The 11,989-nt window shown below is 47.2% G+C and overlaps 1 protein-coding gene across 9 annotated transcripts in view; it reads left to right on the top strand.

Annotated features, from left to right (window-relative positions):
- The window catches only part of ptprfa (protein tyrosine phosphatase receptor type Fa), a 220,305-nt gene that overhangs the window by 196,549 nt on the left and 11,767 nt on the right, over positions 1-11,989 (top strand). For all 9 annotated transcript variants that reach the window (XM_076279000.1, XM_076279001.1, XM_076279006.1 and 6 more), the window contains 5 exons: positions 2,659-2,782; positions 3,127-3,302; positions 8,367-8,486; positions 9,100-9,254; positions 10,324-10,609. In XM_076279000.1, coding sequence (XP_076135115.1) covers positions 2,659-2,782; positions 3,127-3,302; positions 8,367-8,486; positions 9,100-9,254; positions 10,324-10,609 — 861 coding nt within the window. The remainder of the gene's footprint in view (positions 1-2,658; positions 2,783-3,126; positions 3,303-8,366; positions 8,487-9,099; positions 9,255-10,323; positions 10,610-11,989) is intronic.

Here is an 11,989-nt window from a genome sequence, read left to right as displayed (position 1 = left end):
ATTGATCACAGCAGCAGTGAAGGAACAAGCGAATGGATTGGGGGAGCGGGTGAACCAACGGAAGCATGGTGACGAGCACAGTAACTGATACCCACGTCATGGGCCTGTCAGGAGGAGGGGGGGGGGGGTGATAAGGGGTGTGGACGGAGGGGGGGGCATTAGAGCTAATGTGTGTGATTTGTCAGCGTGTGCCAGCGCCAGAAGCTTTACCTAACAGGCTGTTAAATAAGATGTGCAGTCAAAGCCCTCTGGGCCGCTACCAGCGCCATCATTATTATCAAGCAGACAGACGCTACAGACCAGACCTACAGTGCGGCAGCAGGGAAAGGCAAGCGGCGGCGCCAGCCTCTGCAGTCTCTCACGTGCGCGCACACACACACACACACACACACACACACACACACACACACACACACACACATACACACACACACACACACACACTTCCACGCCTGCCCAACATCGGCTCGATTCTTGTTTTCACACAGCGGCACGTCTCAGTGCTGTCACTCAAGGAGGTTGCCATGACACCCTGGCTGATCAGACCGCCTAGACCAACATTCCAATCTATGTTTTCCCCCTGGGGATTGGCTGGTTGTGATTTTGATTGTGTGTTTGTGTGTGTGTGTGTAAACGTGTTTGTTTACATGTGTGTCGATTTTAATGTGCATGAAGGTTCACATGTAACTGTGTTTGTGTGTGTGTGTTTTTGTATATGCACGTCTGTATCTTCATGTTTTTATGTGTGTGTGTGTGTGTGTGTGTGTGTGTGTGTGTGTGTGTTTGTCATTCTGATGATGTCGGATCAGCAGTAAGAGTGGGCGAGGTCAATACTGAATAACATTTGACTGCGCGGCATTATTGAACTGGAAAAGGGGCCTTTGTTGAGAGCCAGCGATCGATGTGGAGCTCAGATGTGCCATCAGTAAACACAGAGCGAGCGACCCCTCATCCCCTCTCAGCCTCCCATCCAGCGCTCTGACCCCGCTACCTCTCACCTCCAAAACACACTTACCTCTCACTCAATCACTCGATCTCGCACTGTCTCTCTCTCTCACTCTCACACACACACACTCGCTTTCTCTCTCACTTTGTCACATTGTCTTTCTGCTGGATTATTCTCACTCTTCCCCTCCTTTCACTCGTTTCCCCTCAGTGTCTCACTCTCTTTTTCTATCTGTCTCTCTCTCTCTCGATCTTTTTTGTCTCTTTTTCTGCAGTCTCTCACCTCTCTCGCCCTCTCTCTTCGTGTCTGTCTCCTCACTTCTAAAACTGCAAGCAGACAGCAGTTCCCCCTGCTGTAAATAAACTAAGGGTGCAAAATCATCGGAAACAACAACAGCCTGTCTGTCATTCAGCACCTTTTTTTTTCTTTTTTTTTCTGGAGGACCCAGGTAGCTGCTGACGCTGGCCTGCGTTCTTCTGGACCCCGGTTCTGCCGCGGGTCTGCGCCAGATCAAAAACGTGTCTGTCTCAGAGTCCCGTCCGTGCCAGCTACCTTGGGGATCTTGCCCAAAGCCACCTAATGAGTTGGCACACTCCGTGCCAGATCATAGCACATCGCAGGACACCACCTTTTGTTTTTGCTTCACTGAACCAAGTAGCACAAAAAAAGGGAGGTAGATGAGTGCAATCTTGATGAGTCTCTAGTCAGTGAAGGAGCCTCCTTCTGTCCGAGGCTGTCAGCCTGTAAAGCTGAGCCCGTACGTTCCTCCAAATATAGCTGCCTGGCGCTCGACTTTAATGTCACAATGTTACAACTTCCTGTTGCCCGCAGGTAGGCAACAGTAGGGGAGAGGAGAAGAGAGAAGAGGAGATGGGAGAGGAGAGGAGAGGGGAGAAGAGAGGAGGGGAAAGAGAGGAGAGGGGAGAAGAGGAGGGGAGAAGAGAGGAGGGGAAAAGAGAGGAGGGGAAGAGAGGAGAAGAGACGAGGGGAGAGGAGAGTTGAAGAGGGGAGAGGAGAGGAGGGGAGAAGAGAGGAGAAGGCTTCTCTTTCAGCCTTGGTGTGGAGGTGCTGACTCGACCTTGGCAGCTTCTCAACCTGCTGCTGACACAGAGGTCTCACCTTTTCTGTGTGTGTGTTGCGTGTGTGTGTGTGTGTCGATGGGTCTGCTTCCTGAGAGGCCGCTTGATTTCATCACAGGGGTGAGAGTTTGCTGCGCAGGTTTCAGAGTGCCTGAGGGCCTGGTGACACTAAGAGGGGCTCCAGAGGTGCCCCTGACACTAAGGGCAGGAAGGGCAGCTGGAGATGGGGCGTGGGAGGGGAAAGGGGGCAATAAGGGAGGAGGTGGGGCAATAAGGGAGCTACCCCACCTCTCCACCTTATCCACCCAACACACACACACACACACGAGGGAAGTCATCATGTCGGATCATTATGAGCAGGGGTTTTGATCCTCTCAGTAGAAGTGTTTGACAGTGCTGCAGTTCTCTAATGAGAATGCTTGGTATGTTTAAGCATCATCTGTTAATTGGAAAGGATTGGGCTTAACATAATGTTTTCCTTTCATCCCTGTCTTTCTCTCACGCTTTCTCTCTGTCTATATCTGTCTGTATCAATCTATCCCTCTATCTCTCTCTCACTCACTCTATCTCTCTCTCTCTCTCTCTCTCTCTCTCTCTCTCTCTCTCTCTCTCTCTGGCACTTTCATCTCCCAGTCCATTGATCCTGGCCAGCAGTTCACCTGGGAGCACTCCAACCTGGAAGTCAACAAGCCAAAGAACCGCTATGCAAATGTCATCGCCTACGACCACTCCAGAGTGATCCTCACACCTGTGGATGGTAAGAGTGAGCCTTCCACTGTGCACTCCACTCCACCCTTCACCCTAATTCACTCTATGACATCCTTTCAGTGAGTCAGATACAGTTAATATATAATAATAATAATAATAATAATACAGTAAATATATAATAGTGTGGCCTCGTCAGGGGTGGCTCCATTCAACAGAATGGCTGGTGTTTGCCAGAAAGTGTGTGTGTGTGTGCGTATGTGTGTGTGTGTGTGTTGCGTTCCTCTCTCCTCATTATATATGTGCTGACTATGGTAGTGAGTGTGTAGAGAGTAGGTCTGTAGTGTTGTGCCAGCTCCCTCATCTGACTGTGCCTGACCACACACACACACACAGGGGTGCCCGGGAGCGACTACATCAATGCCAACTACATTGACGGCTACCGCAAGCAGAACGCCTACATCGCCACGCAGGGCCCGCTGCCTGAGACGCTCAGCGACTTCTGGAGGATGGTGTGGGAGCAGCGCAGCAGCACCATCGTCATGATGACACGCCTCGAGGAGAAGTCACGGGTACGAACACCAAACTTCACCAACTATGCCAATTTACACCATCAACTATACCAACTTACACCAACTTCACCAAACTCCACCAACCTATACCAATTTACATCAACTATACTGACTTACACCAGACTTAGACCAATTATATTAACTACACCAACTTACACCAACTACACCAATTGACACCAACAATATCAACTTACACCAATTTCCCCAAAATACATCAACCTATACCAATTTATATCAACTATACCAACTTACACCAGACTTAAACCAATTATATTAACTACACCAACTTACATCAACTACACCAATTTACACCAACAATGCCAACTTACATCAGACTTAGACCAACTTACACCAATTTCCCCAAAATACATCAACCTATACCAACTTACATCAACTATACCAATCACCTGATCACCTGCTCTACATCAACTATACCACCTTACACCAACTATACCAACTACACCAACATTGCCTTCCCTGAACATACTGTAGCTGACAGTTAGCTGGATCAGAGCTCAGACATGGCCCCAGAGGATGTCCTGGTCTGGGTCTGTCTCAATGTGGGGTAACAGCCTCAGACATGCAGGGGCTAGGGCCTGCTAATTTATTGGTTGGATACTGCAGCAAGTTATTATCCTTTCTTTTATTTTCAGCCGCTTTGTTTTCGTTATAGCAAGCTGTTATTTCCACATTGCTGTTAACCTTATGAGGAGGTGATCCAGGTGAGCAGTTAATAAAATCACCCACACGGTGGTTGGATTCCAGCCAGCCTTTGGAGCTGGTCCAGGCCCTGATCACCTGCTCTGCTCGCCAGCTTCCTCTGTGCCGTCTCAGAGTGGGGTAGACAACCTCACACATGCAGTAAGACCCACACTGATGGAGTTACAGCACTGGTGCTCTCACCTGCCCTCTGTGCCAAACAGACAGCATAAGCTACGTGTGCTCAGGTGGTGTGTGGCTTGACCTGCCAGAGCTGAGTAGAGTAGTTATTAGAGTTACTTGGTGAACTCAGTCCTGTAGTGGAGTAAACAACCTCAGACATGAGCTGCTTTCAGACATACTGTAGGTGTAAGTCTGCATGTTCTGCGGATATCAAGCATATCTGAATAACATAACTGGACATTTGGAACTCCGAACTCAGCCGGCTCTTACACTACTCCCCTCCTAGTATCGTTCACACATAATGTCCGCATGTAAGCATCACATCTGAATCACCCAAAGGGTCGGACATCCGTTTGACAAAGACCCGTAGTGCGGAGGAAATGTCTGAAAACAGCTATAGAGTGATAAGAGCCATACTGATGGAGTTATGGCTCTGTGCTGTACAAGAGTGGGCTAAACAACCTCAAGCCTACAGTATGCTGCTGAAGTTACAACAAAGTACTTTTAGGCAAGTCTCTCCACTCGGCGGCCATATTGTAACGCTTTTTGGGCACTTATCGGCCATCTATTTCGGCAGAAATGCGCCTGCGCAAGGCTTGAAGACACCAACCTTGCTTCAGCGACGAGATCACAACACATGATTGGCACGATGTATTCACATTTCAACCTTTTTGTCGCGGAAAGGGGGAGGATATGTGTAGACAACTGCCATATTGACGTTACATTAGAAAGTCTCTGGTTACAACACTGCCACTCTCCCCATCTACGTGTATTGACTTGTAGTAGAGACATATTGTAGAACTCGGGCCATGTGGATGGAGTTACAGTTGTAATAGTCTCACACACCAGAGCATACACTGTTGTAAATCATTTTCACTGGATTCAGGGGAAACAGTGTACTTTGGTGTAATTGAATGATACTTGAGTGGAGCCTAGGGTTTATTTCAGTCAGATAGATTTCCCTCAGATGTGTACAGATTGAATTGGATCTGTATCACACAATTGTGCCGTGGCTGTCAGATTGGTGCATATATTTACTAAACGGTGAAATGTAGGGAGCAGCTATAGCCTGTTGCCTCTCTCTCTGAACAACACTGCAATTCAAGGCCTAGAGACATTTATCTAGTATGTGTGAGAAAGCAGAGACAAATAGAGAGAGAGAGAGCGAGAAAAAGAGAGAGCGAGAGAAAGAAAGAGAGAGAGAAAAAAAGGGAGAGAGATAGGAAAGGAAAACGGGAGACAGAGCGGGAGAGGAAGCAACACCAGCAGAAGAGAGAGAAACTCCGAGAGGGCAATGCATTGATGCACGCAGGAGAGCGAGTGGTGATGTTGTTCTCCAGTCTGAAGAGCATTAATAAGCGAGTGACTGCAGGGCAGGAAGCCGTCCGCCACTTCCCCTGCTCCCGATATTGAACTGAGACGAGAGTTCACCCGGTGCCCTCCTGAGCTAGTATCACACAAGTCTCCCGCCCGTCACCGTTCCCAACAAGTCAAGAGAGTTCCATTATCAGCATCATAGTTGGCCCCACAAGGCTTCCGTTTTAACATTCCATATGTTATCTTAATGCAGAGGAAGTAGATTGGGAACCAAATAGAACATTCGAGCATTGTTTTTGTTTTTATTGTTGAAAGGGTCTATTAAACGGCCTTTAAGCTCAACAGCAGCAGATATCTAACAGCAGCGTCCTCTGAAGCTTCCTCATCCCACACGCCCCCTAGTGGTCCCGTATGTCCGCGCACACGCGTGCGTTTGTCCCTGTCAGGATATGATAGGAGGCCCCTGGGCAGGCGGCCGGTCCAAACAGGAAGTCATGTGACCGCAGGGAGAGAGAGAGGAGGCGCGGAGGCAGTCACACCCCCACCGTGCCACCACCTGTCCATTCTGTCCGCTCGGAGACTCTCTGCACGTCAAACACACGCACACACAGACACACAAACACACGCACACACAGACACACAAACACACGCACACAAACACACGCACACACACACAAATACACACGTGTACATACTCACAGGCACGCACACAACTTAAGCACAAATACACACCTATGCACACATTCATGTACAGACACACAAATGCACATACAGACCCGCATAAACGCACATGCTTTCACGCATACAATATATGCATACAGACAAATACATACATACACTCAACCCCACACACACACAAAGTGATGCAGATTGCTCACTGTGGTCATTGGCATCAAAATCTAATACAAGAAGGCTACTCTTTACAGTACAAAGTTTACCCATAGAGCAACAACATGACTGTTCAGACAGAGTCCTGTGTACCCAGATTAAATGTGATTCCCTACAAGGAAACCAAACGATTTCAGATGATCCACACAGCTTAATAAATCATATTGTAACGGAATGTGGGTGCAAACAAACAACCCATCCAAACAAACGCAAGGGATGAAGCAGCTCCCTCTCCCTGTATTGACCGCAGACTTAAATGATCTAGTGTTCCGCCCCCAGTCTGCAGTCCGCGTGGCGTTTTTAGAGTGACGCTTGGCAGTGAGGTAGGGCTAAGGCATCGTCTTGACACTCTAGCCATCGGCTCCATGCGCTCAGGTGCTAATCTGACTTGGGAGGCTTTACCTGCTAGAGCTGAGGAGAGAAGAAGCAGCACAGCTGGCACGTAGGAGGAGCTTTTGTTTATTTGTTTGATGTCTTTTGTGTGTGTGTGTGTGTGTGTGTATGCGTGTGTGCGATTGAGAGAGAGGGGCAGAAGATGAGTTGTGTGTTCAGGCATTTGCTTGTTTTGAAGAGCAGGTTTCAGTGCAGGTGGCATGTAGGCGGTGCTTTTGCATGTATTTGTGCAGTTTTTATTTATTTTTTTATTTCTCTGTGCGTGTGTGTACATACTGCAGCATAAATGCATGTGTGTAGAAAAGCTAGTTCTATACAGGTGGCTCATAGCTGGTGTGTGTGTGTGTGTGTGTGTGTGTGTGTGTGTGTGTGTGTTCAGCTCTGGGCTCTAGGACTGTTTGGGAGCCTCTGTGCAGTGGAGTAATGAGTCCAGGTGGTGGCCCTGCTGTCCGATAGACACACTTCTGTTCTCCCCTTTCCCCATGTGTGTGTGTGAGTGAGTGCGTCTGTCTGTCTGTGTATGAGTATGTTTGTGTGTGTTTGTATTAGTTGTGTGTTTGCATATTTGTTAATGTGTGTGTGTGTGTTTGTATTAGTTGTGTGTTTGCATATTTGTTAATGTGTGTGTGTGTGTTTGTATTAGTTGTGTGTTTGCATATTTGTTCATGTGTGTGTGTGTGTGTGTTGATGATAGACTTGAGCTAAGAGGCTCTTTGAGGGCCGGAGCCTGAGCGTACAGCACTGGGGGACCCTGTGGGCTTGCCCTCACCACGCACCCGCGCTTCTCCCAAATCTGTGTTGCGTGATGCCCCCATCTGTCAGAGGCCTCGACTTGGCACTAGCTGCCATCGCCCAGGCACCCCCTTGTACACATGCACACACACGCACATCACATCACAGCCCTGCGGGCCAGGCCTGAACTCCAGCTGTCTATCTCCATCTTGCTTCTGCTGTTTGTCTCTCTTTTCAGTCTTTTTTTTATGTCTGTCTCTTTTTCTATCCCTCTCTCTTTCTTTCTCTCTCCCACTCTCTCTCTCCCTCCTCGAGGACATATATAAAGACACAATGAAGCATGTGGAGTTCAAGCTGTCCACCCTCAAGCCCACCGACACCCCCTACCCTCGCACCCTCACCCTCACCCCCCGCACCCCCTACTCTCAACATTCTAAAATAACCCCCCACCCCCTCAACCAAACACAAAGGACTTATGAAACAATGGCCTCAGCTCTGTCCCTGTCTAACATAGTGTCCTAACCGGATCTGAGCGAGCGGCTATCTTGTAGCATTCGGTGTTAACTGTCTACGTTGAATCCGTTAAATATGCCCTTCTATTGCGTCATATTTCTCATTCAAAATAGCAGAGCAACGTGAGCGACAGAGAGAAAATAGACACGGGGCGTCCGACAAAAGTTCTCTCAAAACGTTGCGTTGCATCGCGCTGCTTGCGTCGCTGGCAGTCAGGACACTCCAATTGGAAACAATGTATTTTAACGGGTTTTACCGCTAATGTTCGCTCGCGTCGCGTCCGGTTAGGACACTACTGTATGTAACCCTCTCCCTGTCCTCCGTCCTCGTGTCCTGCAGGTGAAGTGTGACCAGTACTGGCCCAGCAGAGGGACCGAGACCTACGGCATGATCCAGGTCACCATGCTCGACACTCTGGAACTGGCCACCTACAGCGTGCGCACCTTCGCCTTGTACAAGGTAAGAGAGGAAGAGGAGAGAGTGGGAGAGAGAGAGAGAGAGGGAGAGAGAGAGAGAGAGAGAGAGTGAGAGAGAGAGAGAGAGAGAGAGAGAGAGCGAGAAGATCAGTGGGCTCTATGGGGTACGGCTATAAAATAACAAAACTGTTATTATAAATGTATGAGAATTATACAAGTGCGAGGAGTTTTATTCTTTGCAACAGTATAAATGTCAATATTTAATATCCCCACATTGTGCTGTAATACAGTATATTCAGTAAGTATTAGGACTTTACACAGTCGGATAGAACTTAAGTTAAACAGTAACTAAATCAATACTGTAGATTTGGTTACTTTTTTCCTAATGCCTCTCGTCACTGTGGATAACAGCTGCTTTTGATAAAAGCGCCTGCTTTGTGAATAATGTAATGTAGGAGAAAACGGAAAGAGGATGAGGTTTTCAGTTGACATAGTTATAATATATTCAAATAAATATTAAAATTCAAACGTAGTAGTTAAACATCAGATAAATCAATGTGGATGTCTCATGGAATCCCCAGAAATCCTCCTAAAACACATAAGAAGTTGAGAACTGAGAGCTGATCTGACCCCTCTTCTCCTAACCCGCCCGACAGAATGGCTCCAGTGAGAAGCGCGAGGTCCGGCAGTTCCAGTTCATGGCGTGGCCGGACCACGGCGTGCCCGAGTACCCCACTCCCATCCTGGCCTTCCTGCGGCGCGTCAAGGCCTGCAACCCCCCAGACGCCGGGTCCATGGTGGTCCACTGCAGGTACAGAAACAGAAGTATAAGTATATATACTCTTTTGATCCCGTGAGGGAAATTTGGTCTCTGCATTTATCCCAATCTGTGAATTAATGAAACACACTCAGCACACAGTGAACACACAGTGAGGTGAAGCACACACTAATCCCGGCGCAGTGAGCTGCCTGCAACAACAGCGGCGCTCGGGGAGCAGTGAGGGGTTAGGTGCCTTGCTCAAGGGGCACTTCAGCCGTGCCTGCTGGTCGGGGTTCGAACCGGCAACCCTCCGGTTACAAGTCCAAAGCGCTAGCCAGTAGGCCACGGTTGCCCCAACACACACTCTGGGCAGGGGAGCTGTGGCATAAGCAGCAGCATCCATTCCATATTCATCTCTGAGGGCTCACAGGGACCTAGAGTCAGTTTTCGACTTGTGGCCATTTTCGCTCCCACACACTTCCTGTCACTTCCAGACAAAAGCCTTAAAAATATACTTAAAAAAAACACACACACACACATACACACACACTCACTTAACTGCAGCAGCCCGTCTGGCCCAGTTACTCATCTCTGTAGACGTGCTTAGTCTTCGTCTCTTTGTGACTTTATGGCTCAGTCAGTGTGTGAGTGGTGTATTGTAGGAGATAGCGGCGTGTGTTTGAATATGTGACAGTGCACTCGCTGTTTCATAAGCTTTTGTAAGCAGTGTAAACAGCAGGCTTGGCTATGAATCACTCCTGGAAGGTCAGAGATTTTTTGTGGGTGGCATCACTGCCACCGCTGCTATTTCTGAAGCAACTTTATTTGATTACGCCTCGAAAGAAAAGTGACCCCTGTCGCCCCCTTTCTCTCCCTACAAACACACAAATACTCTCACACTATCACTCTCTCTCTCTCTTACACACACACACACACAAATGCACACTCTCTCTTGCTTACTCTCTCTCTCACACACACATTCATTCTCTCACACACACACTCACACACACACACACACACACACACACACATATATATATATATATACTTTCTTCATCACACATACTCTCTCTCCTTCTCTCTCTCTCTCCCACACACACACACTCTCTCCCTCCCGCAGTGCTGGCGTGGGTCGCACGGGCTGCTTCATCGTGATCGAGGCCATGCTGGAGCGCATGAAGCACGAGAAGTCGGTGGACATCTACGGGCACGTGACGTGCATGCGCTCCCAGCGCAACTACATGGTGCAGACGGAGGACCAGTACATCTTCATCCACGAGGCCCTGCTGGAGGCGGCCACCTGCGGGCACACCGAGGTGCCCGCGCGCAACCTCTACGCCCACATCCAGAAGCTCACGCAGGTGCCGCCCGGCGACACCGTCACCACCATGGAGCTGGAGTTCAAGGTGAGGGTGGCGGAGGCCCAGCTCTGCTTCACTCTTCTAGATAGATAGAGATAGATAGATACATACTTTATTGATCCCCAAGGGGAAGTTCAAGGTCTCAGTAGCATACAGACATCACACACAACATGCACTTACAGCAGAAACAGTAAATATAAGTATAAACATATAACAAAACAAATAACAAAACTCAACTGTACAATAGAGACAGTAGAAGAAAATAAAACCTAACAAGACTAAATATACTATATAAATGAAATAAATAATTATTTAGTCATGTGTAGACAACATCTGTGGGCATAGGCCTAGACTCTCTTTCAGTGAGCAAGATCTGTTGGAATTGGAATTGGAAATGTATTTATTTAAAACAGGGACAATGCACAAATAAACAATAATCTTGTGATACAAGAGAATATGTGTTTGGCCAGGTTATAGCAACAATTGCTAATTTCCACCTGTAGTCCCTGGGCAGGTATGTAAAAGTAACTATTTTTTATTAGCATGAACTCGGCCACTCTTTCAATAATATAAATCCTGACAACAAGATTTGTGAGCTTCAACCTAGCCTCTCTTTCAGTGACCTCTAGTGAGATCTATTGGCATGAACTTAGCTTCACTCTCTAATGAAAAATTCCGATTGATTGCTATGACTTCATTAACCTGTTGCTAAAGATATGTGAACCTGTTATAAAACTAAATAAATAAATACATTACTAGAGAAAACAAGGAAGGTTATAAGTCTCCTAAAAGGGGAAACATGCATATCAATAAAACATGAGATAGAACAACAGTGGTCCAATGAGGTATAAGTAGAGCAAAAAAACTAAATAGATAACGATAAATAAATAAATACGATATATAAAGATATTTAAGGAGTTGTCAGGCTATTTGGATAGCAAATTGGATTTTGCTCAAGGAATTTGTTGCAAAATTGGAGGACCAAAGTACTGATACAGAGAGAGAGGGAGAGAACACTTTCTTCTCCCCAAACATAATTTGTCCCATTCTTCGCAGGATGTCAAATTAAGGAATCCTTTTCCAGGTTAGAAACGTTAGATGTCTTTCAGGTCCATTTGAATATTAAATTATTCCACTTGGCCAAACAGCTTTCACCTCAAGGACAATTCAAAGAGTGCCTTTTATATTCCTGAGCAGAAAGACTCATGTTAATGTGATTCTGCTCATAATTGCATTTGGTTGGATATGCCCAGGGGAGTCCGTTTCCTTGATATAAATAAACTTTCTTTATCTACACCAAGAGTGCCATTTAACTGTCAAACCCGGCTGCACTTAGCACTTCCATTTAAAAAAATATATATAACGACGTGTTTTAAGACACCCACCGACGGTGTTAATATGTGGAGTTTATCTCTGTCAAGTTTA

This window comes from Alosa pseudoharengus, unplaced genomic scaffold (assembly GCF_046254945.1).
Source record: "Alosa pseudoharengus isolate Yale_2024_CS ecotype anadromous, Long Island Sound unplaced genomic scaffold, YU_APseudo_1.1 YU_APseudo_1.1_scf_11, whole genome shotgun sequence".
Lineage (NCBI taxonomy): Eukaryota > Metazoa > Chordata > Actinopteri > Clupeiformes > Clupeidae > Alosa > Alosa pseudoharengus.
Note: the sequence above shows the minus strand (reverse complement) of the source record. Positions and strands in the feature narration are given on the sequence as shown.